This window comes from Podarcis cretensis (genome assembly GCF_951804945.1).
Source record: "Podarcis cretensis genome assembly, chromosome: 1".
NCBI lineage: Eukaryota > Metazoa > Chordata > Lepidosauria > Squamata > Lacertidae > Podarcis > Podarcis cretensis.
In genome coordinates this window covers 87,663,252-87,686,795 of record NC_137170.1, presented here as the reverse complement: position 1 = coordinate 87,686,795, position 23,544 = coordinate 87,663,252, and the positions used below count along the sequence as shown (strand labels likewise).

Genomic DNA, 23,544 nt, shown 5'->3' with positions numbered 1-23,544 from the left:
GAGTTTGTAACCTGAAGCATTTGTAACCTGAGGCGTTTGTAACTCGAGGTACCACTGTATATATATGCTCCTACCTGTCGCCAAACCCTCGTTGACCTACCTTCTGGTTGGCGTTTTCCAAGCCCCACCACCAGAGTGGGCTGTTCCAGGAGATGAAGGCCAGGTTCTCGGCTGCAAAAGCCAGAGCCCAAAAAAGGAGGAGGATGGCACCATGGCCTCTGATCCGGTCCTGCGCCAGAACTCTGGTGCGTTCCAGGTGGAGCAGCCCAACCGAGCTGGTCCAGCTCGCAGCAGAGAGGCAGGCGTACAGCACCATGTACCCATAAAGCTGTTGCATGCCCAACACCTGCCACAGAAAGATGACAAAGGGCAGCAGTGCAAGGAGCAGAGAGAGGAGGACTTGGATGTGGTACAGGCGGGAACGTGGGATATACTTTGGCTCCATGGTGCGGCTGAACCGGGCATAGCAAGCGTACTGCAGGGCCCCCAAGAGGATGCAGACGCTGAGCTGCACGGAGGGCACCAGCGTGAAGTAGAAACAGGGGTACAGCCCCTGCTGAGCCCATGCACGTGCCAAGGAATCGTTCCCCTCACAGTAGGTCTGTAACACCACCATCCTGTCGGCTGGGGAACTGCAGAAACACAGATGAAAGAAACAAGGAGATTAGAACATATGCTTGGGCTACTATTTATTTATTTATTTATTTATATCCCGCCTTTCCTTCAAGGAGCTCAGGGTGGCATACATAATTCTCCTCCTCCTCCACAACAAGCCTGTGAGATAGGTTAGGCTAAGAATGAGTGACTGGTCTAATGTCCCCCAGTGAGCTTCATGGCTAAGTGGGGATTCAAACCATGGTCTCACAGGTCCTAGTCCAACACACTGCTTTGCCACACTGGCTTTATATTTCAACGCTGTCTGCAAATATGTTATATATAATATATGCAAACCCACAGGCATATGATGTTCTCACAGGCTTAAATTCAAGTGCAGAAGTAAACATACCACAGGGTGCTACACACACACACACACACACACACACTATGCAGGCATGAGAGCAGCCACCAACCTTGGACATTTTTTTAATCCTTCTTGCTCAATATGCCACCCCACCAAAAGAGGCAGGGCGAGACACTTTGTAGGGAAATGCAAAAGAAACCACACAGTATCTGGGGCAGAGATCTCACCTTGTTGTTCACCCCACCTCCTAGTTTAAGGAATTGCTTAGCACAAGGCATCAAGAACTGCCACACTTAAAATCAGAGTGACAGCTGCCTGGGGAGGAGCTGTATCTTGGTAACATTTTTCTTTTCAGAATAGTGGATAGATTTTGCTCATATTTAGGGCCTATCTGTTTACTCAAGTTTAGGTCAGGTAGGATTTTTTTCACAATTTTAGATTTTACAGTAGCCATGGCTTGCTTTCCTAAGTCTTCTGCAGCAATTTCCTAAGTCTTCTGCAGCAATTTTTGTGCAGACACTTTCTGTGGTGTAGATGTTCTGTGCTTATGGCACAGTGCTCTGGAATATTTGGGATAATCTGCCATCGGCTGGCAAGTAGATAGCCTTCCTTTATGGGAAGGGTTTACATATGTCAAGGGCGTATGTCAAGGGCTGCTTTGGGGAAAGAGGGATCTATTTCAGGCAGTAGGTGGGTTCATCCCCTTTCCCTCTCCTGCAATCCCAACGCCCCCTTCCCCTTGTCACCCACATGAAACTGGGGGCAGGGTCACGTGTGGCACTAGTGCTGTGGGTTGCCACAAAGACATTTGGCCCCCCACAAGTCTATTCTAGGATGGCAGTTCCGTAGATGTTGATAGACTCTTCTGATGAAATTGATCCTTTAAAAACAGAACAAAACCTCTAAGCCTACTGTGTGCGTACAATAGCGTGATCCCAGATCATTGAGTTTCACAGGTCAACTATGGTAGCAAGTATGCACATTAACCGGGGAATTAACCCCATTGAGCCCAGTGGGGCTTACTTCTGAGAACACATGCACTGTGTGACTCCTTGTTGCCACTCTCCATAACCTTTTGCACCTTACTGCTTTCTCCTCGGTTTGAGTTCCATTAATGTTTAACCTCCTCTGAACCCAACCCATATGACTTTGGTAGCTGAGACTTCGATAAAATAAACAAATTAAACATATTTGCATCAATTTGCTGGCTGGCATACGGTAATTTACAGTGCTGGTGCTACTAGAATGGATGCAATGCACTGAAGTTTTTGCTCAGCTATCTTCCCTCTGCCCCACAGCTTTTAATACACAAATAAACCCTGAGCTACTTTCCCAAATGCTAGAAACTTGTCTTCTTTTTTTAAGGGCCACTGATATAGCCTTTTCCTCCATGAATATCCTCAGCGGATATTTCTGATGCCTTCCTCCACACCTCTCCGTGGGTTTTAACTCGTTCTTTCTGATGCACGATATCAAAATAGCACATCATCACCGTGTTGTTATGACTACACTCCGCGCCCTCGAGTGGCGCTTTGGATTCCTGCCCTTCCCGGGTCCAGCTGCTGTGTGTTCCCACTTTCCAAGCGGTGAACTTTCCCAGGCAGAAGCCGCCAGCTTCCTGCTTCAAGGGCACCCCGGGGAGCACAGCAAGGAGGAGACGGTGCTGAGCACCCACCCTCGCTGCCTACGCCTGTTGCCCCCCACACTCTGGGCAACAGGCCTGGCTGCTTGGCAGTGGGCTCGGGCATAGGAGGAAGAGGAGGCGGCGGTGGAGATCAAGCCATGGGGCTGTGTTACCCCCGCCCCCTCTCTGTGCTGCCAGCCGGCGAGAACGCAGCAAAGGGGCTGCCGCCGCCCGCTTCCCCTCTGTCCCACCCGCCTGCCCCCTTCTCCCACCAACGTCTACTTGCCTGCTCGGGTCTCGTCAGTCCAGCCCACCCACTCTCCCCACCGCCCGCTTGGCTCGGCCAATGTGCAGCGGCGCGTCCGCAGCCGAGCTTCGGGAGCCGCGGCAGGCCCGATCGGCGCACCCGGGGTCCTAGCGCCGCCTTTCCCCAACACTGTTAGGCAGGTTCCGTCTGGGTCCTAGCGCCCGCGCGTTCCAACACAAGCGCTCAAGCTCCGGGCCGTTGCTCTTATTTATTTCCCGCCGAGCAAGAGCGCACGACGCGGGTTGCGAAGGTGGGACGATCGAGGGCAGATGCTGCCCTCCAATTTATCATGGGCCAGCGCTTCACCCCGATCCCACTCCTCCGCATTTGTACCTCCGCAGTCTAAAACAAGGATACCGAACTGGAATGAGTCAGCACAATCCTAAGCCTGTGTGTACACATCGCAAACGAGCGTGCGTCGGAGCGTGGCTTTGAATCCGGGTTCAGTTTGCTAACGCTGCTGTGAAAGGTGCGGCGGCAAAAAAAAAAAAGCAGCCTCGGGGGAAAGTGTGCGAACTTGAGTCTATCACTTTTTCTCTGCCTCACAAGGTTGTTGTGAGGATATCAGGCAGAGCTGCTTAGAGAAGGATGGGGGCACCGCTGTGACTATAGCTGTCGCATTCCATTCAAACCTTAATTGAGCCAAGGCTCATAAAGTCTCTGCTCTGAAATATCTAAGACGTGAAAGGAACAGAGTGCACGTGAGAGCCTTAGGAGTGCCTTTTGCCGCTGTCACTACCCAGTATGTATCCATCATTATGAATTTTATCTTGGACAAGTTAACTACCTGAGTTTTATGAAACCAGTAATTTTAAGCTGTCAGCTGCAGAGTGGTGCCCTGGCACCAGTATACAGTAGGATATAAATGTTGTAATAAATAAATAAGCAAACCCAATTGTGTCAGTAACTTTCACTGAAATAATTAGTTAAATTTATTATTATTATTATTATTATTATTATTTAAATTTGAATAGATATTCATAGTATTGGGTTATACCTCTTTTTAGATCCTGATGCAACCCTGATACAAAGATTTCCTAGGACTATTTTTAAGCAGTAAAAATGACTAGTTTGTTTTGTTTTAATTTGCTAGTTGTGTATTAAAATCAGCTTGTCTTACAGTTCCATTGTTTGCAGATATTATGGGCTTTTTATTTAACAAAGTTTATATACTGCTGGGAGTGAAAACTCTCAGCAATTTACAACAAATGTTAAAACTATAAACAAAGACAGTTTCATTAAGATTATCAACAAGAAGGGGCATCCCAGAGCCAGAAGTCAGAACTTAAAATCTTAATAATGACACAAAGTATATGTACTCCCACGCACAGCTCTTTCCTTATATTGGCAGGCCTTCTTGTGGCTTGCCTCAGAAAAGACAGTCTAATCCTTCAGATTAAGGATGGAGATGGGGATAAGGGAGGTTGTCTAGGTCAAGAGCATCGCCACAGTCATGGCCACAATTCTTAAACATTTAGCATAGATGTCCTCTGATCCTCCCTGTCCTCACGTCCTGACTTTTTTAAAAAAATTGAAATAGATTTTAAAATTGCATTCACACACAAAATAAGTATTGCTACATATGAGTTCTTAGCAGTATTTGGCTATAGAATTATAAACCCAAAAGTACCAGAATGTATTTAGCACGCACCTTTAAATGTACCCAAACTGGTGCTATGTTTCCTATAAAAAAAATAACAACAGCTCCTAAGCACATGGTAAATGCTAAATATATTTTTGTTCCTAGACGTGACACACTTATTTCTCAGCATTCAGTGGGGCCAGAAAAGATGTGCCTCTTTGGATATTATAGCAGTCTAGGGCTTTTTTTCTGAGGGAACTTGTTGGAACACAGTTCTGGCACCTCTCAGGTGGGCGCCATTGCCATTCTAAGAGAACACGAGTGTTCATGATGAGCTGCAATATCTCTTTTGAAAAATAGCACTGTAGCAGTGCATGTATCAATATGTACAAAAATCCAGTAGATAGTAACTACCCCAGTAGTGCTACAAGCATTGTGATGATGGCCAACTATCCTGTGATCCCCCTGGATTCATCTTGTAGGTAGCAGACCTACAAGATCCTACCAGATCCTACCAGACACAACGAAATACAATTCCACAGGCACGGCCACAGCCATCAAAGAATGGAACACCCCTCTTTATTCAGTAGATACAGTACTGTACAGGATGTCAGACATAAGCTCTGTTTTACAAACCACTTGCAGTGCTCCACATAACTCACAGGCCAGCCTCTAGTGTCACAAACAAAACAGGAGGCCACAGGTGGCTGTACCATGCACAAAAATATGGGGGCAAAATCAAGACAAGCATAATACATGACAGCTAGAATTCCCACCCACCCCATGTTTTAGCTGAGAACGCTCCCTTTATTCACTGCTAGACCAGGGGTACAGTAACATTTCCACTAGGATGCAGCAGGCTCATCTCTGCCAATGGGGCTGCTCTGCAGCTGATTGCTGTAGTGCAGGGACTGTGGCCCTGTAGTTTTCCAGATGCTGTTGGACTCCAAATCCCATCAGCTCCAGCCATCATGCTCCATGGTCAGGGGTGATAGTTGTAATATAGTAAAGTTTCACAAACTACAGGTTCCCCATCCCAACAGTACATAACCAGCACTAATCAAAGTTGCAATCTATGAAGCTATTCTTTCTACACTCCAGGGGATGTGTATTTTGCAGGAAAGACAGCAAATTAATATTTTACCATCAGTTGTTTTGAATTCCTTAAAATGCACCAGTAATCTGAAGAACGGGGGGAAATCCCAGCACCAGCCATACATCTAAACTACTAACAGCTTGAAGCTGCTGCTCACCAACTTCCCTTTTAGCATGTACCCCACAACACCAATGACCACCCTTTTGTTAAACTAGGTTAGGGAGTGGGGAAGTACAGTATACTTTTTGGGCATAATCTCCTTTCTAGAGCAGGTGAACTACCAGCTGTAATCAATTCATTGCTGAGTGCAAATAATCTCTTCAATTCTGAAAGAGGGCAAAGAAGAAAAGAAATCCCAAGAGTCCTGGCTCCCAAAACCTACAATGTCAGTTCCAAGGCCATATAGGGATCTCCATGCAACCCGGCCTGTGCCCACAGAGAGGAAGGATGCATATTTTATCTGTGACAGTAATGGCAAGCTGCTTTTCCTATGTACAACAGGAGCTTTGACAAACAGCTACTGGAGGTTGCAGTAGCCACTGTAAAAAAAAAATAAAAAATGGCCCCACAGAGAAGACAAAGGAGTCAAAACCACAGGGTTAACCAAGACATATTGGGACCTGTAGCTCTGATGAGAGCGCTAGCATTACCCTAAGCAATGATTGGCTGGATTGTACCACACCCTCTTGGGATGCAATGTTTTCACTGGGCAGTCCGGAAAGTATTCTTCGTGATGTTTGCTATGCAAACCATAAAAGTAGTTTGCTGTTGTGCTAAGACCACATAGCCCATAAGAATTAGAGGACGACAGTGGAGCTGATGGCATGGTGTTCTTTAGTAATAAAGTGGGGGAACCAGTAGAACCAGCAGAACTTCTGTAGACTGTTCAAGAGAACGCCTTGTCTAGCCAGGCGAGAGGTTCAGCCCTTTCAACAAGAACCTGAAGCCCACCCCAGTTCTTAAGATTGTGACAGGTAATATATTTGGCATATAGGAACTCTTCTCTTGCTGGCACTTCCACAAGATCTGGATGTTTGCCATTAAGGCATCCGTAGAAAAGAGACATCACAAGGAGGACGGCACTAGCTTGGAGAAGAACCCAAACATTTGTGCCCACAGGATGTGTATGGGGAATCTGGGAAATATTTAACTAGAACGATGGGGGCGGGGGCAGACAAGTGTCGCCTTCCTCCACCCATCCCTCATACCCACAAGTACAGCACCTGGGGCAGAGCCTCATACTTGATTCTAAATCCTAGCAGGATGAACAAGGTGAGAGCAAAGTGCATCCTCAGAATGGAGCCATCGGTCTGGAGCTGGGTGCCATTTGGTAAGTTTGAAGGAGACTTTGGTCATTTCAGATATTGCCTCAAGCAAAACCTGGTACGGGCTGTGAAGCAATACCCTGCGAAGCCTGTGCTTTGATACTGCAAGAGGGATGCGAAATAAACGTGGCCCCAAACAGTAGAATCATTTGTGCCCACAGGAAGACAAAATCCTGCGGCATGAGTGGTGATGGCACTGCAAGAGTGCCTCTTTTGGCTTGGCTTCAAAGTTTGTGAGTGAATGGTAAAGCAGGGAGGAAGATACGCACCCTTCTTGTGTGTGAAAAGCTTCTATCCAAGTCAGGCTCTGCCACTGGAGGAAGCCTGTGCCCCATTCCCCTTACAAAAATAATCTCTTGCAGCCCTTCTTTTCCTGAGTCCAAATCTATCGCCTGATTGCATCTTTAATTACACGCTGTAGTCTGGACAGTGTTACAGCTCTTCCTTGCCTCTGAACGGGGGTCCACACAGCAGGTCCTCCTCCTGCTACAGGACATTTCAGGCAGGGCAAGCATGGATGCTGCCAGTCTCCTGCACTGTAGTGTGCTCCGTGGCGTTCTGTGCAAGTCTCGGATGGTTCTCCAACATGGACGACACGGATGCAGACACGGACAAATATATGTAATCACACACACATCCAGCCTATGCCCAGCTAGCGTGCCACCGGCATGATGCATGTCTAGATAGAGTTCCGCCCACGATGAAGGCACTGCTGTCTTCACACCTTCTTTACTCTGGCACTGACGTCCACTGACATGGAGACTTGAGCCAACTGATACTTTATAGGGCAGGGTAACCCAATGTCCCACCAGCTAAGGCGGGCCCACGATGTGGAGCCCACACAGGATCTTCAGCCTTCACAGCTACACCTGAAGGGATTGGGAAGGCAAAGGAAGTTATTTGGGAAGGGGGACAGTGAGGAGAAAGACTGGGTCAAAGCAAAGCTCTGAATACTCCAGATTTTGTGCCAAACAAAGATCCCGCCTCCTGAAACTTTCAGTATTTATTTTTAAGCACGTTGTAGGCCATTTAGCAATATCAGCTGACTACATGCAAAGGAGAATAAGGATCCTCCACCTCTAAAAGCCATATGGAAGAGAACATTTTGACAGCTACAGCTGATGGAGGGGAAGAAATGCTGCATATACTGTAATTCCCCTTTCCAAGGTAGAAAATGCCCCCAGCCTTCTTTTGTGTGTGCCTAGCACATTGAAGCTAGAGATCTTTCACAGAATGCCTGCCATTGCTCTCTGTCCCTCCATAGCTTACTCCAGGCTTCCTCAACCTCGGCCCTCCAGATGTTTTGAGACTACAATTCCCATCATCCCTGACCACTGGTCCTGCTAGCTAGGGATCATGGGAGTTGTAGGCCAAAAACATCTGGAGGGCCAAGGTTGAGGAAGCCTGGCTTACTCTCTCAACTTCCCATATTACTCTCTTCCCTCTTAATAATAATAATAATAATTTATTATTTATACCCCGCCCATCTGGCTGAGTTTCCCCAGCCACTCTGGGCGGCTTCCAATCGAGTGTTAAAAACAATACAGCATTAAATATTACCCTGAGATGACACTTGGGGGGGGGGGGGAGTCTACCCAAACATAGCTTTCTTTCTTTAATTTATAAATTAAAATTTCTCCCTTCAACCAAGGAGCATGGGGCAGTTTACAGGATAGCCTTGCCTGATTTATTTGGTCTGCTTTGTGTATGAGTTCCTGAAAGCCCAACTAGTTTGTATCAGTAGAGCCTTCCCAAACACAAAATCAAATTATTTTTGTACTAACTAGTCTTTGGCCAGGTAGCTCCTGGTGATGATAGTGCAGTAATACATATAGCTGCATGAAGAGACTGCAGATTCCTCTGGTTTCATGACACAGCCATTGCCAATGCCCAAGTATCAATCAGGCTGTACCTTGTGTATCTGAGGTGGCAACTCATCTTCCAAGCTCTCCTCTGGCACAGGCTCTGGGTGCCGAGCAGTCTGGCCATCTTCAGCCCACCCCCCAAGTGGCAGCCGAGCGAAGTGTGATGGGGCTCTGTGCACCATGCCAGGGTCTGTGGGAAAACAAAGAGGAAAAGATAACCACCGGATGGGGTAGCCAAAGTTAAATTTTGCTGCAAAATCTGTTTGGGGCTTCCAGTCTGCTCTGTTCCCCATTACCAGCCACCCAACACAGATACAGTAGCTGGGAAGCAGTGGCGTAAGTGGAAATATAATATCTTGCAAGTATTCTTGGTCTTTTTGTTCCCACCTGCTCCTCTAAACAAGTCCATTAAGCAACACCCTACCCTGCCAGCTTTGGCCATGCCCCTTGTTGAAAGACATAAGTATATTGATAGCTTTGTGACCAGAACAACGAAGAGTCTTGTGGCACATTAAAGACTAATAAATTTATTATGAACCATAGTCTACTCCATCTGATGAGGTATGAATATGGCATAAATTAGTCTTTAAGGTAGCACATGCTTTCATGGACTGACATGGTTACCCTTCTGGAAAATCATAACCAAAGAAAATTGAGCCTTCTGGAAATCGAAACTAAAGAAAATGAGAGCCCAAATCACAGAGAAAATGGTGCCTTCTGAAACGGCAGCAATGAAAGCAAAATGGATTTTTGAACTTCCCAAACTCATAATGCCACTCTTGTAGCACTGCTAGCAAGTGCTACAAACCTGCTGATCAGCAAGGAGTGAAGGCACTGAGGTTGGCCTTGAGGCAATCTGAGAGTGTAGGCAGCACAGGTAAAAGCTTGCCTCTTACATATGATGCACTGGCCATGTCATCAAAAGGGTTCACCAAAACTGCCAAGCAGCATGTCAGACTGATATCTAATCTTTTTCTCTCGTTGCCCTGTAGTTAACAAGAAATGCCAGCATGTGTATGTGCAGGGTTTGGCAGGAAATAAAGCCTTTTCTGGCTAAGGAATATGGAAGCACTTTGAGTTTGGCGTTCCTGAAACATACCTGAGACACCTCCGTATCGACGCTGGATGCCGGCTTGCAGAGCAGCTGTCTCATCACCAGCCTGGCGAGGTGAGGTGAAAGGATAGCTGGCTGAACGGGGAATGGCACTGCTTGGGGTGCCCTGATGAGCATCGGGCTCCTCCTGGGCGCTTTCACCACTCTCATCACTCTCTCGCCGGTGCCACAAGTGCCGCTCAGGCTCCAACTGGGCATGCTGCTTGTGTAACTGAGAATGGCAGGGGGTATTAATGGGCAGCCAACTAGAACCCTATGGTAACATTGACATGTGTCCCAAGTAAGCCCAGTTTGGGACCTGATACAATCCAAGTATCACAGGCCTCCACATAAATATCACATTTACAGCCTAAATTTCACATGCTTCTACACAGGTCTATGCAAGTCATCACCTGCATCCATGCAAGTGTCACTCACATCCTGCAAGCCTATATACTCTCCACTCATGTTCAGTTATACACAAATTGTCATAAATCATGGCCCAGTGAAGGGGGCATTTGCTACCAGCCTGAGTTCTGTATAATGAAGGGCCTTTCTCTTAGGTTAGGAGCTATATCACAGTACAGAGGCTTATTCGATCCTCCTTTGCTGTACTCATTCAGGTACACATGTCTAAAGATGCAGGTCTACACATAACCTTCAGGGCCCATTGCAAAGGCCTGCATGATTCTTGATGCTCAGCTCACCTCATGCATGTAGAGTGCATGCAGACTCATCTCAGTAGAGGCATATTCTGAAAGGATCAGGCTCTGAAGCTGGCCCTCCCAGGCACTACTGCCAGAACTAGCTGTCCTGGCATCAACCCTGCAAGCCAGAAGGGAGAGAAGAGTCAAGTCAAGATGTGTTAGAAAGAGTGATTTGGAGTCCAGAAGGCACCTTCTTGCCACTCCACACCCCAATAGTATGATTGCAGCAGCTTTCCCCCCTCTGAGCCTAGAAAGGGTGACATCAACCATACCACCGCTGTAGCCTGCTAACTAAAAGTGAATGTTTAGAACACACAGCAATCTTTGGGGAGCCTTGCAGAACTGGATAGCTTTCTGCTGTCCCTCATAACCTCAACTCCAAACACAAGGAAACCCCAAGCCATGGGTGGGGAGCTTGTGACCAGTCTTTGCCGCTGGCCATGCTAGTTGGCACTGATGGGAACTGGGAGTCCAACAGGAGAGAGGTAATAAAAGGCATAAAAAGCTCTTGCTGCTGCTTCAAAGGCACATCTAGGAGGCTGCCTCCTGCTCTAACACACAGTAATGTATAGCTGTGCTGGGAAAAGCCTCATTAAATAGTCCTCAGAGCACTCTGGGTAAAGTGCTGGTGAGGTGCTCAATTCTTGGCTTTTTCCTCTAGCCCCTTACAACATGCAGCTTCTTACCCTGAGCCTGCCATTGTGCCAGGACCCCGATGTTGGGAACCTTCTGTGTGGGAACTCCTGTGGGCCGCCTGCGTTGACTGAAGAGGAGAGAAAGAACGCAGGGCAGATGCCACCTCAGACACAGCCGAGAGATGCCGCGAGGCCTGCCCATCACGGACTGCCTGGTAGCCCAGGACTGAGGAGCCTGCAATCACATTGGCAATCAGGCTGTGTGGCTGCAGGGAGAGAACAGAGGAGGGAGGTGTGACCCAGGCAGGAAGATCCAAGGTCTGCCCCATCTATCTACATTTGACACTTCACCACCACAACTGAACTTTGCAAACCACCCTGTGATTCTTGGGTGAAGGGCGGTCTAGAAATTATATACTGTAATAAAAATAAATAACTTCACCTCTGCCTTTGCAGTGTGGATCCTGAATTCTCTCCACATTTTGGAAAATTAGCCCACCCATCTCCAGCCCCCAGCAATTCAAATGCTTTCTAAATGGTGACACTTGGAAGAGAAGATGCTACAGGTGTTGGGGGACTTTCTTATAGGAAAGACAAGTGATTCAGTGAGAAGGGGATTGTTAATCACATTAAGAGATCCTAAACACAAAAGGACCTTAGGTTTTTGATTGCAGTTGGATAAGTGAAATTGAAACAATGTAACCACAAGACACCAAGGACCTTCTGGGGGTGGGTGGGAGGGATGGTGCTTATTTATGTCTGACTTTATTTACATTTGAGTGTTATTTGTGCATCTTATTGAATAATATTGATTCCAATATCAATTCATATCAACAGGAATCTCATTGATTCATCACAATTCCATTTTGCAACCTTTGAGTCTTCCGTAAGCTTAAGACTTTCACAATAAAAATATACAGAAAGAAAAGCAATAATATATCCTAGGAAAAGGAATTGGGAAATAAAGGAGTGGGGGGAGAGGATGGGTAACGTGGAGACTCTGAAGGTGCCAACTTTTAGGGGAGTATGACTAACTTTTGCTGAAGAGATAACAGGAGACAGAAGTAGCATGCTTGCAAGAGGAAGGTAGTCTAATTAGGTCACAATGAGACAGTGGCAGCCATACTACCATGGCACTCAAATGACTCCACAGAGCCCAGAAGCCCACATAGAAACATTATCCCCATCCCACCAAAAAGAAACAGTTCACTCCAAATCTCTCCCTATGATAAACCAGGATTATGTCCTGTTCTACCACACACTAGTTCCCAGTACCTCTGATTCTGACTGCAAGGACTGAATGGAGGTGAAGAGGGCATTGTCAGGCAAGACAGCCTGCTGGGCCAGAGCCAGGCTGCTGTCGCGGTGCACACGTTCCTTAAGCAAGCCGATGAAAGCCGTGCTCTCCCGAGGAGGTTGCCAGTGTGGGTTGGTGATAGCAAAGTGCATGAGGGACAGCTCCGTCTTGCCATCCTCGGCTTGTTGGTAAACGGAAGCCTCCGTCTTCCCGGCTGACATCCACTGCAAAACAAGAGATGGACAGGGTGTTTTGTGCACACCATGCAGCTGCCTCAGTGGGACTAGGAGCAGCCAGCAGACACAAGGGCACTGCAGACCTGACCTGCAAGCAGCGTCACAGCTGCCTACTGGGGCAGGACAGGGGCACTGCAGGGTGTTTGTGACCCAGGACAAGGCAAGGCATGTCAGGTCCATGATGCTGCCCCTCACTGGGACCTACCGCAGGGTGTCCATGCCACCGCACGTCCATCTGGGCAAAGGAGCAGGTATCTCCCACGCCCACCACCTCCACAGTGAAGTTGCGGAAGAAATCAATTATCTCTAGAGCTTTGGGCCTCAGACAGAAGATGAGGATCAAGGGAGTCACAATGGGGCTGAGCAGCTCTTCCAGGATGAACACCTTAAGTAAAGGAGACAAAGGCATTAAGTTCAACAACTGCACGGGTGTCTATCACTTGTGAAACCACAGCACAGCCTCAAGACATGACTGCAGGCACTGGGGAGAATAACTGGGGGAAATACCAGTGATTCTTTCCTCCCACATGCCCTGGGGTCAGAGAACCTCCCCCATTTTGGGGGGAACTCTACGGACAATACATGCTTGGATCTAGTCAGGGTTTATGCAAAGGGCAGTTCTTATATGATTTCCTCCCACCCTACCCTGCCCCACCTCACCGCCTTGTACTGGAAGAGCTGGGAGAACTCATCTCGGGTTTCATAGCGGTGGGCGTTGCCCTGCCAGTGGTCAGGCATGTAGTGGATGTGCGCCAGAATCACCCGAAGCAACTGCTCTGGGCAGAAGACCAGGTGCTGGTCTGGGATGAAGGATCTGCAAGACAGATGGGACAGGTGTCAAGGAGAGCTACATTCCTTCATAAAAACAAGCAGACAGGCACCTTATGTTCTAGGGGTCCCCAGCCCCATGTTCCCTCTTCATGGAAAGATGAACACAGAGGAGTGTAGTGAGAGAAACTATTTATGGGTTCACTGTGGAGGAAGATGATAATTTCACACATTTATGTACTTATTTATATCCTTATTTGAAGTACAAACCTGTTCAGACTGCCTTTGATAAAAGGGTAATAAAATGTGTGATGCCTGTTTGCCTCTAAAGCAACCTTGCAACAATTCCTCACAGACTCAGTGATCAGCCAAATCCCTAGATTCTGGATTTCTTAGACTCCTATTCAACATTAAGTCAGTGGCAGGTTACATCAATCTAAAATGTCAGAAGCTGATCAACTATCAATTACAACATAGGAAGTATCAGGTTGATTTTTACTGCACATCAATATACAGGACAGCTAACTCTGTTTAACCAGCAGCTATACCTGCTATACCACCCCCACCGTTGTTTCATCTCTCAGATATCAAGCTGTTTCCAACTCCTTTTTCTCCTTTTCTGTCCGCTTACCCTAGTTTGTGACTCACCCCAGAGTATTACCTTCAAGCAGTGCCTGTCACATTCTTCATGGACAGTCCTTGCTTGATCCAGGCAAAAACTGAAAGGTAAGTCTAAGGTTGCACTATTCTAGAAAAACCACGCTTTGCCTCGAACCATCCCAGGGGCCCTCTCATTGCAGATGTCACAGTTTAAACAACTCCAAGGCACCACCATCACTGAGATCACTAAACCAGGGAAGCAACCAGTTTTGCAGAGCTGAAAGACGTGGGTTGTTAAGCTTAATCAATTTCCTCAAGTGTCCTAGCTATCATTGCCACAGAAGGAAAAGGCAGCACATGCAATTCATCTCCCAGTAACTTCCTCAGTGGGAGACTCAGCAGAAAAACTTTTGTAGCTTAATGCAATTTTTGGTCAGCAGAATGCTTTTAATTTCCACCTGTCAATTCTCTGATTGGGTGCTCCTCATAATAATGACAACCACCCCGTTGATGCCAAGACTCAGAGAACAAAAACAAAAACCCTTCTGTTCGCAGCCAATCTCAACTCACCTGCAGACAGTGACAGCCACACCCAGGATGGTGACTGTGGTGAGGACATGCTCCACAGCAAGCACGTCTTCATCATAAATTGTGAGGGCAATGAGGACAGCGAGGATGGAGCCAGCAAAGAAGGCCACATTCTTAGCCACGACAGTGAACAGAGGTGAAATGAAGCAGTTCATGTACTTGGAGGCTGGCTTGTAGCCCTTGCTGAGGCGCGAGTGCAACTCGTGGTCCAGCTCATTGAAGTGCCGCAGGTAGCAGCGGCCGTAGAGGGACCAGCAACGAGCCCCCAAGCTTCCTGGCTCTCGCTTCAGAATCTCTGTGTAGCTGAAGAAGGCATAGAGGATCTGCCAGATGAGGATGAGCGGACAGAGCAGAAAATTAGCAATGCCAATCCAGAGGATGCGGGTGCCCAGCTTTTCAGCCAGCTCCAGGCGGTTGCTGCCTCGCTTGTATTCGGCCTTGAGACTCCACTCATTCTCAAAGAGTGAGCCAGGGCCCCAGAAGAAGATGAGCTCAAAGTTGTACTTGAGGCCACGCGTATAGAAGATTGTATCGCCCAATAGGGGAAGGTGGAAGCGCATAGGCAATAGCGACTTGTTCACCATGGCCACCATGTAGTTCTTGAAACGCAGGATGCGGTGGTAGATGTCCAGTTCTGTCAGCTCCTTCTTATGGATGCAGATCTGGTGTTCCTTCTGGATTTGGACAATCCGTGCCTGCACCTCCTGCCATGTGTAGTACGGCAAATTGGACTGCAGGCAAAGAGAGGGATGGTGAGGTTAGTGCTGTGACAAGGCTAATCCTCTTGATGGGGATACACTCCCTTCTGAAGGAGCAGGTACACAACTTGGGGATAATTCAGGATCCATTGGTGTCACTTGAGGCTCAGGTGGCCTCAGTGGCATGGAGTGCTTTCCATCAGCTTTGGCTGGTGGCCCAGCTGTGACCCCAACTGGACAGGGATAGCCTAACTTCTCTTGTCTATGCTCTGGCAACCTCTAGGTTAGATTACTGCAATGCACATGGGACTGTTTCTGAGACATTTCGGAAACTTCAGCTGTTGCGGGATTCAGTGGCCAGGTTGCTCAACAAGGCAGGACAGTTTGAGCATGTAACACCAATCTTGGCCTGACTGTACTGGTTGCCAATTAGTTTCTGGGCCCAGTTTTGACATATAAAGCCTCAAACATCTCAGGACCGCAACACCTCAAGGACCATCTCTTCCCATATGAATTAACCTGGACCCTGCAGTCATAATCTAAAGTGCTTCTCCATGTCCCCCCTCCACAAGAGGTCCAGAGGGTAGCAACATGAAGATGAGCCTTTTCTTTGGTGGCTCCCCATTTGTGGAATGCTCTCCAGAGAGTGGTTCACCTGGCGCCATCATTATATATCTTTATGTGCCAGGCAAAAACTTTCCTTCATATCCAGGCCTTCGGCCTTTAACTATCTGTGGCCTTTTAGAAGTGGGTAGGTTTTTAATGTATTTCTCCCCCCCACCCCACAATGGTTTTGATGTATCTAGGGATGGGTTTTTTTTGTCCATTTGGTTGTTTGTTTGTTGCTTTGAGTTGTCTTGGGAAAGACAAAGTGACTAACAAATTTAACAAACAAAAACTTTCCCCACTCCTGAAAAAGGGGAAGGGAATTGGTTATGCAGAGACTCAACTTCTAACACACTTGGGCAAGGACCAAATAACAAACACTGGCAAACCAGACAATGACAGCTGCAGAACATACTAGCCCTGCCACTCAACCAAGCAAGTCAGATTGAGCAACCATGGGATTAGCAGCAGACCAGAAAGATCAGCAGCAGTGTACAACTCTGGAGGAAGGTCAATAAGGGACAGAGGAAGATTCAGGATTTTTCCCTTAAAGGAGAAGAAGCAATAGGTATTATCTGCAGGCCTCTCACTGCTTCGAAAAGAACATGAGACACTAAGAACTGAATTGCAGGATCAACCCAAATGTTATTCTGGGTCAAACCAAAAGTCATGTTGGTCCAGCATTCTGTCTCCAGTAACAGTCAGTCAAATGCTCCAGGGAAGGTTGCAAACAAAAAGTGGGGGCAGGATATGGCAGTACTGATTTGCTTGTAGTCAGGTAATCAGAACTATATTGCTAAGGTGTCAACATTCCCTATCAATAGCACAGTGTGTAGATTTGTGCATGCATGTCTAACAGTTCCCAGAGCACAGCAGCTTACCATGGGAATCTTGAGAGCATTGATGTAAAAAGAGTGGATTTCCCAATAGCAGCAAATATTGTAGATGAATTTAATCAGCCGATGGATCCAGAAGACCCCCGCAATCACCAGGATAGAGATGAGAAAGCCATTGGCCTGGATCCTATGAGAAAGATGGATTCACCAAAAGGAAGAAGCAGCCACCTCCCTTCTGGTCGTTACAGTTCTTTCCAAAGCATGTGCCAACCCCTCCTTCTCAGATTGCTAGAATTCAGGCACTTCAGGTGGGTGCAAGGCTATGCAGTGCTGAGATGCATTAAACTGTACTAATGGGCAACTGGGCTGGAAAATCTGAGAGAAGATGGGTACAGCTACAAATGTGAACTCAAAGCTTTCTCTCACAGTTAATCCACAAGGGGCCAAAGATTGTCTAGTATATTAAAAGTCCAGCTGGCTCGTCAGGGGCCCGACTTTATCAATGACATTAGGTTAACACTGGAGACCCCAGATTTGGCAGATATAGAAGTAAACATCTGAAAGCAGTTTTGACAGCAACGCTCACCTTGCAAGAACTACATTTCCGAGCCTACAGCTACGATGGAGTGTGACTTAAAATGCAAAGTAGGCATCCAGGAGGCCTCTTGGATTTTAGACCCGACCAAGATGGGCTAGGATGTGGTCAAATTTAGGAAAGGATAGCCCTTGCTAACTTTACCTGGCACTGCACTCATTGGGAGGCAGGAAGGCATCTGGCAGGGTCACCTTGACAGGGTCACTGGAATGCTGGCTGTGATTCACCAGCTTGTTAGCAAACAGGATATCGTAGTCAACACAGCTGACAAGGAATGTGGTGAAGGCCACAACAAAGATGAACTGCCTGTGAGAAGAGAAGATGTGTCACACTAGGAGGCACTCAGCCTTCCCTTCCCCGCTCCCATCTTCAAATTATCTGGGCCAGCAAAAGGCGCCAGCTGTCTAAATCCTTCATACCAGAGACATCTTGCATAAAGAGAATCAGGAGTAGGATTTGTTTTCCTATCAACCTGAATGACAGGGAATTGGGGCCAGGGAAGGATCACTAGCTCCAGCACGAAACCAGAACTCTTTTTTTCATCTCTGACAAGGTACCCATGGAAATACAATGAATGTCCACTTCCAATCCTGTTTTATGGGAAGAGACATGGAGTTCATACTCACATTAATTCAAAGATCTCACTGATGAGCATACAGGTGAAGCCATTCTTCTGGTGCAGGTTATAGACGTGAGGGGTACAGTCAAAGAGAATTGCTCAGAATATTGGTTGCAGTACCCTTAGTTTCACCAGAGACTAGTTTCCCATTAGCAGGAAGCATCTCCTTTTCCAGTTCAACCTGCCATGCTATTAAGTCACGATCAGCCACCATCAGGAGGAAAGAGTCAGAAACTTTCTGCCGTAAAGAATTTCATTTGAGGGGGTGATTGTAAATCTCCTTGTATTGTTTTTGTTGCTGTCTGGCCTGTAAACCTGTATGGGTTCCAGAGGCTAGTTCTTTATTATGCTATCCTTTGTTCCTGAACTGATACTGAAAGGTCCTTTGCCTCTTGGAGTGTTTAATGGGCCACAAGGAACCTTGTAAAGGGTTCCCAGCTCTGCTGCAACCGAGCCCCCACCCCCAATCCCGACAGCTGGGATACAACTATCCCTGCCCTTCAGGTAAGGATATACGAGAGAAAAAGAGGTCCAGATTCTCGATGTGGTGCCAGGGAGCTGCAAGACAGACAAAGTGAAAAAAGAATCCTAAAATTCAACACAGCAAAAAGAAGCCAGAGGGAGAGGGAGCTGCGACACAGCATCCCATGGCCCCATCCAAGCCCAATAGTTTAAGAACAAAAGTTCAAAGCTGAACCCTAAACACACTTTCTAGAAAGAAAGCCTTGCTCAATTTCATGGGAACTTACTAAGAACGTAAGACCAAAGGCCCGTCTAGTCCCACAGTGGCCAGTCACATGCCTCTGGGAAATCCACAAGCAATACAATAATGCAACTGCCTTCTCCTACTACTGCTGCTTCCCAGGAACAGGCATGATTGAAAACATGCTGCACAGCAAATGCAGTTTCCCCAGAAACAGAGCCAGAATCCCACAATTCCACTTCCTGTTCAGATTAGTCTTTCACCAGTTCCAGGCACCATCAGCACTGATTTGTGGGGTGCCTGGCCCCAAGGCTGGCCGCTCACAGCTGTACTCACATTTGCTGCCCTCGGCAACATGAACCATCAGGTCCTCTTCTCCTGGGGGAGAATCATTGTACGAGGCCTCCAGCCGCTGATACTCTGTATCAAAGTGAGCCATGTTGTCACTGAGCTGGGCCTCATCCAACGTCACACAGGCTCTGAGGGGGGAAAGGACAGGGTAAAAAAAAAGTAGCATTTAAGACATACCTGGAAGGCATCAGTTGGGTTGGGAGCCTCATTTCATTTTAGTTTTACCCTTAAAAGGAACTGGAAGCTTTTGGTGGGGACCAAATAGCAGAGGGCAAGGAAGGAGAAGAGTGGAAAGAGGAAAGCAGCAGGAGACAAAAGCAGCACAAATTAAGAAGTAGGAAATAATTATTGGTGGTGAGAGCATTGCAGGAAACACTGCCTGATCATGAAACATCCTGTCCAAACCTATTCTGGGTTTTGAGACTTTGCTTTACATCATATTTACAAACTGTTGTCTGCAACAAAGTTGTTGTTGTTGTTGTTAAAATACATTTAATTTCATTTTCATGAACAGGCAGAGCAGGGACTTGATACATACCATTGCAAGTATATCAATCTCTCCCCACACACAAAGGAAAGTACAACGTTTCAACTAAAGGAAACCTACCTAGCTGGGGTTTACAAGAACTCTCTGCAGCTTCACTTTCATTTAGCCTACTGTTCTAGCTTTCTTTCTATACCAGAAGTAAAAAAAACATAATAATGAAAAAAGAAATAAAAAAACTTTATCTAGTCTAGTATCCTGTACCCACAGTGCCACAATCACATGCTCTTGTGTATCTGAGAACCTGTGTATGCATGCATTCACATGCATATTTTCAAAACAGATTCCTAGTACAGCACAACATATATGCAAACTCAAAGATGCATTTTAAAGCCAATATTCTCACACATTCAAACTTCTAGTCTAGAGAAAAGCAAGAGTTCCTATGCTACAAGGTGTAAAATTAAGTGGTGGAGCTATGGGACCCTGGGAAGATAGAGAGAATTTGCCAAAAGTGATCTACTGAGGCTCAGCCGAGATAAAGACCAGGACCAAGACCATAACTAGGGCCAGGAATTCTATGCCCTAGTGACTTCAGCTCTTTGGGGAACCAAACTTCATGCTACTGGGTGACAGAACCCTTATCAGGCTTCTTGATCTGGCACCCAGCACTACGTTAAAGGTGTACCTTGAGAGTGACATGGAGTTGCATGGACAGTTGTTGGAGGGGTGACTGAAAGACACAAACTGATGCTCAAACTACCCTAAAGTAAGGTCTGGAGATCTCTAGTCTGGTACGTACAAGGAAGGGGTCCAGTGATATAATGAGGAGGATTTTAGTGACATCTAGGTGGAGTGAAAGGCAATTATCAGTGAGAGAATCTACCCTTCTGGGAGGTGTGTGTGTGTACGTGAGGGAGTGTAATCAAGAGAGATTCTCTCTTAGGTTGACTCACCTGTCTCAAGGGATCAAGAAAAGGATCTAAGTTTTTGAGGTATGCATTCAGTGACCTTTTCATTGCCACTGTCTTTTAGTCTCATCATCGTTGCAACTCAGCATTTTCAGTTATTTAATCATTAAAGTTCCTGCCACACAACAACTTGCTAGAGAGGGTCAGAAAAAGTAGGCAAATGGGGCGATTACTCAGGGTTGTTCTGCTGCTGCTGTTCCCCCTACAACTGGTATTCTGTGGCCTGCTGCCTCTGATCCAGGTGGTAGTATATAGACACTGTGAATAGTAGCCTTATCCCCATGAATTTGTCAAATCCTTTTTTAAAGCTCTCTAAGTTTATGGCTTCCATTACATCCTATGGTAACAAATTTCAATTTTGCAGGTGTGTGAAGTACTTCCCTTTATCAGTCCTGAATCTCCCACCTCACTGAATGGCCTCAGACTCCAGCACTATGACAGAGCAAGAGGAAAGTTCTCTCTATCCACTTGCTTCACATCATGTATAATTTTATCTCCCTCTGACATGCTCCCCCTTTACTCACCTTTTTTTAAAACTAAAAAAGTTACTCAATGTTTTCGGTTTACCTTTTCCACACTTTCCAGCTCTACAGTATCCTATTATGAGATGTGACAGACAGAATCATTGGCACGTAATTTTCCCTTTTCACATCTGTCACACACACTTTTAATAATATTTTTTATTGTTGATCTTAATATTTTTAGCTATATGCGCCTCAAACTTACTTTCTTTTTTGAATTTGTTTTGCAAGCATGTGTTCCATTTTGTTCTCCTTAATTGAGCAAGACCTCCCATTTTGTGAAAGGAAGGAAGAAGCCTTATTGCCTCTAACAGCTTCCTTGCTTCTATTACACTAGCATCTTCCCTGACTTGCAGTATACATTCAAGCTATGCTTCTATTCTTGTGATTCTGAATAACACCAATATGTTTTGGAGAGATTTGACCCTCTAGTCTTTCCCTTTCAACTTGACTTTCAACCAATCATTTCATTTTTGAGATTTCATTTTTTGAAGTCATATGTGACTGTGGACATCCTTAACCATTCTCTACTCTGCTTACATATATGTTGAATTTGATAACTCTTTGGTTACTGTTTCCAACTAGTTGAACAACACTTAAATATTGCACAAAGTACTGGCACCACTTACAAGTAAGTTCAGGGTCGCGTCTCAGATAAGTTCCATGACCAAATGTTCTACAGCACAATCATTTAGGATATTTAGAAAATTTAACTGTCTGTCATGACTAGAACATGGGCGGACTACAGTCACGTGTGACTTCTCTATTTTTTTTCAACTAGCGATCCAACGTATCCATTCTTGCCTTGGTAGATAAGACATGTATTGTTGGATAAGACCAGAGTTAGCCTACTCCCACATTTTTGGCAAGAATTCTACCAACCAGCAGGCCAACCAGAAATCAGTGATTCACCCATGGACTACTACAAAGTTTCAACCCACACTTGGATTAAAGGATCCTTGGGATACTGTAACAGCATGTCAAATGATTTTTCTTCATTCAGAGCATGTACATATATTCTTGCCACTTTTGCTAATAAAAACAACCACACCCATTTTAAATATTTCTCCTTATTTACCCTGTACTTTGACTCATGTAGATGCAGTGCCTACAGCTACAGGAAGGGCACACCCATCTTACTTGGTGTAAGCTACTACAATTCAGACAGACAAAAACAAATAGCAAAATAAATCCCTCTTGAAGCAACACCTATGCACATGGCACACACACACACACACACACACACCGAGAGACTCACCTGCTCCATCTACCCCTAGTGCTGCAGGAACCCCCTGCTTGTGCTGTGCTCTGGGCATCTGACTGGCATCTCTAGCCTTGGATCCCCAATGTGCTTTTCCCCCCCGCCTGAAAAGAAAAAAGGCAGGATGTACACTGGAGATTGAGACTTTCAAGGGCCATGTGGCCGTTTGGCTGGCAGGATGACTCTTGGAGGCTGCTGGTTCCACTCAGGGCCGGATTTAGGTTTGCTGAGGCCCTAAGCTACTGAAGGTAATGGGGCCCTTTATATGTCCAGCTGTCAGCAACAAATTGTTCCTGTTTTTTGTGCTGAATATATGCTATATGGTAATTTATAGACCTAACAGGTCCCTACACAGCACAAAACACTGTTGCTGTATGTGGGTTTTATTTGTTTTCATCTTATATTTTGGTGTTTTTTCCTTTTAAATTTGGGGGGGGGGGCAAAATTTATAGGTAAATCCGGCACTGGTTCCACTCAACACTCTCCAACCCGAAACAGGAACAGCTTCAGGCCCCTTTTGTGGGGTTGATTGGCGAAGAAGGGGCTGGTTCTGCTCCCCCGGCGCCGCGAATCAAAGGAGAGGGAATCCAGGGAGAGGCGGCCTGCTCCGCCAGGTGAGGAAGGGCCCCCTTCGGGTTGCACCTTAACCCTCTCACCCCCTGGGATGGGCTGAGCCGGAGGGGAGCCAGCCCACTCGCCGGATCCCTCCTCCCGAGTTGGAAAGGCAGCGCTGCCAGGCACAGCGGAGAGAGGGACGGGGGGGGGGGGTCTTTTCCTTGGGCGGCCCCAGGCAGCTCCTCCGAGGCTGTTTTGTTTTGGCTGAGCCGGGCCGGGAGGGGCCTTCCTCGGAGGTTGTTTACTTGGGAAGCGGGAGGGAGGCGGCGCGGCGGGGATTCCAAGGCGAGGCCCACGTCCCCGTCCTCCCCCCGCCCCCGCCATCCCTTTCCCGGCGGCGGCTGCGCGGCTCACCTCCAGAACAGTCGCCCCTAGTGACCGGACCCGGGGCTCAGCCTCCTCCGCCGCCGCGACTTCCCAGGCTCTGTCTGTCACTCACTTTCTCTCTCTCTCTCCCCCCGCCCCACTCGCCTCCTCCCTTGTCCCGACCGGCGGGCGCTTTCCGCTGCCAATGGGAGGCCGGGAAAGGACGAGGAGGTGGGATCGGGGAGGGCCAATGGGAAAGCTGCGGTGGGGGGAGGAAGAGGAGGAGGCGGGGCG

At 47.0% G+C, this 23,544-nt stretch overlaps 2 protein-coding genes across 5 annotated transcripts in view; both read right to left on the bottom strand.

The window, feature by feature from the left end:
• Positions 1 to 2,340, bottom strand: part of ABCB6 (ATP binding cassette subfamily B member 6 (LAN blood group)) — a 28,177-nt gene extending 25,837 nt beyond the window's left edge. Inside the window, exons 1-2 of one of the 2 annotated variants that reach the window (XM_079953436.1) lie at positions 2,179 to 2,340; positions 101 to 632 (exon numbers count right to left, since the gene is read on the bottom strand). In XM_079953436.1, the coding sequence (XP_079809562.1) occupies positions 101 to 616 (516 nt within the window). In that variant the 5' untranslated portion in view covers positions 617 to 632; positions 2,179 to 2,340. Of the gene's footprint in view, positions 1 to 100; positions 633 to 1,984; positions 2,014 to 2,178 lie in introns of those variants that run through there. The other variant, XM_079953435.1, reaches the window with a different exon arrangement.
• A 2,691-nt stretch (positions 2,341 to 5,031) lies between these two features.
• Positions 5,032 to 23,433, bottom strand: ATG9A (autophagy related 9A). 3 transcript variants are annotated; one of them, XM_079953459.1, is made up of 16 exons: positions 23,299 to 23,433; positions 22,327 to 22,433; positions 19,078 to 19,220; positions 18,553 to 18,596; positions 18,046 to 18,110; positions 17,564 to 17,725; positions 16,870 to 17,011; positions 14,667 to 15,415; positions 13,389 to 13,542; positions 12,934 to 13,113; positions 12,471 to 12,716; positions 11,247 to 11,461; positions 10,561 to 10,678; positions 9,860 to 10,085; positions 8,808 to 8,950; positions 5,032 to 7,764 (listed from the first exon to the last, which is right to left on the bottom strand). In XM_079953459.1, the coding sequence occupies exons 3-16, from the start codon at positions 19,178 to 19,180 to the stop codon at positions 7,759 to 7,761; spliced, it is 2,553 nt and encodes an 850-aa protein (XP_079809585.1). In that variant the 5' UTR covers positions 19,181 to 19,220; positions 22,327 to 22,433; positions 23,299 to 23,433; the 3' UTR covers positions 5,032 to 7,758. The 3 variants fall into 3 exon arrangements, with proteins under 3 accessions (XP_079809585.1, XP_079809583.1, XP_079809584.1); XM_079953457.1 differs by lacking the exon at positions 5,032 to 7,764 and having other exon boundaries at positions 8,778 to 8,950; XM_079953458.1 differs by lacking the exons at positions 5,032 to 7,764; positions 23,299 to 23,433 and adding an exon at positions 22,986 to 23,190 and having other exon boundaries at positions 8,778 to 8,950.
• Positions 23,434 to 23,544: the final 111 nt, after the last annotated feature.

Bases quoted from the DNA above. Each gene is read 5' to 3' on its own strand.
- ATG9A (XM_079953457.1), bottom strand. From the start codon at position 19,180: ATGGCTCACTTTGATACAGAGTATCAGCGGCTGGAGGCCTCGTACAAT. The intron at 18,111-18,552 runs ATATCCTTACCT...TGTACCCCTCAC, and splicing joins TGGACCTCTTTTTCTCTCGT to GTCTATAACCTGCACCAGAA. The intron at 13,114-13,388 runs GTGAGGTGGGGC...CCTTTACTTAAG, and splicing joins AGCTCTTCCAGTACAAGGCG to GTGTTCATCCTGGAAGAGCT.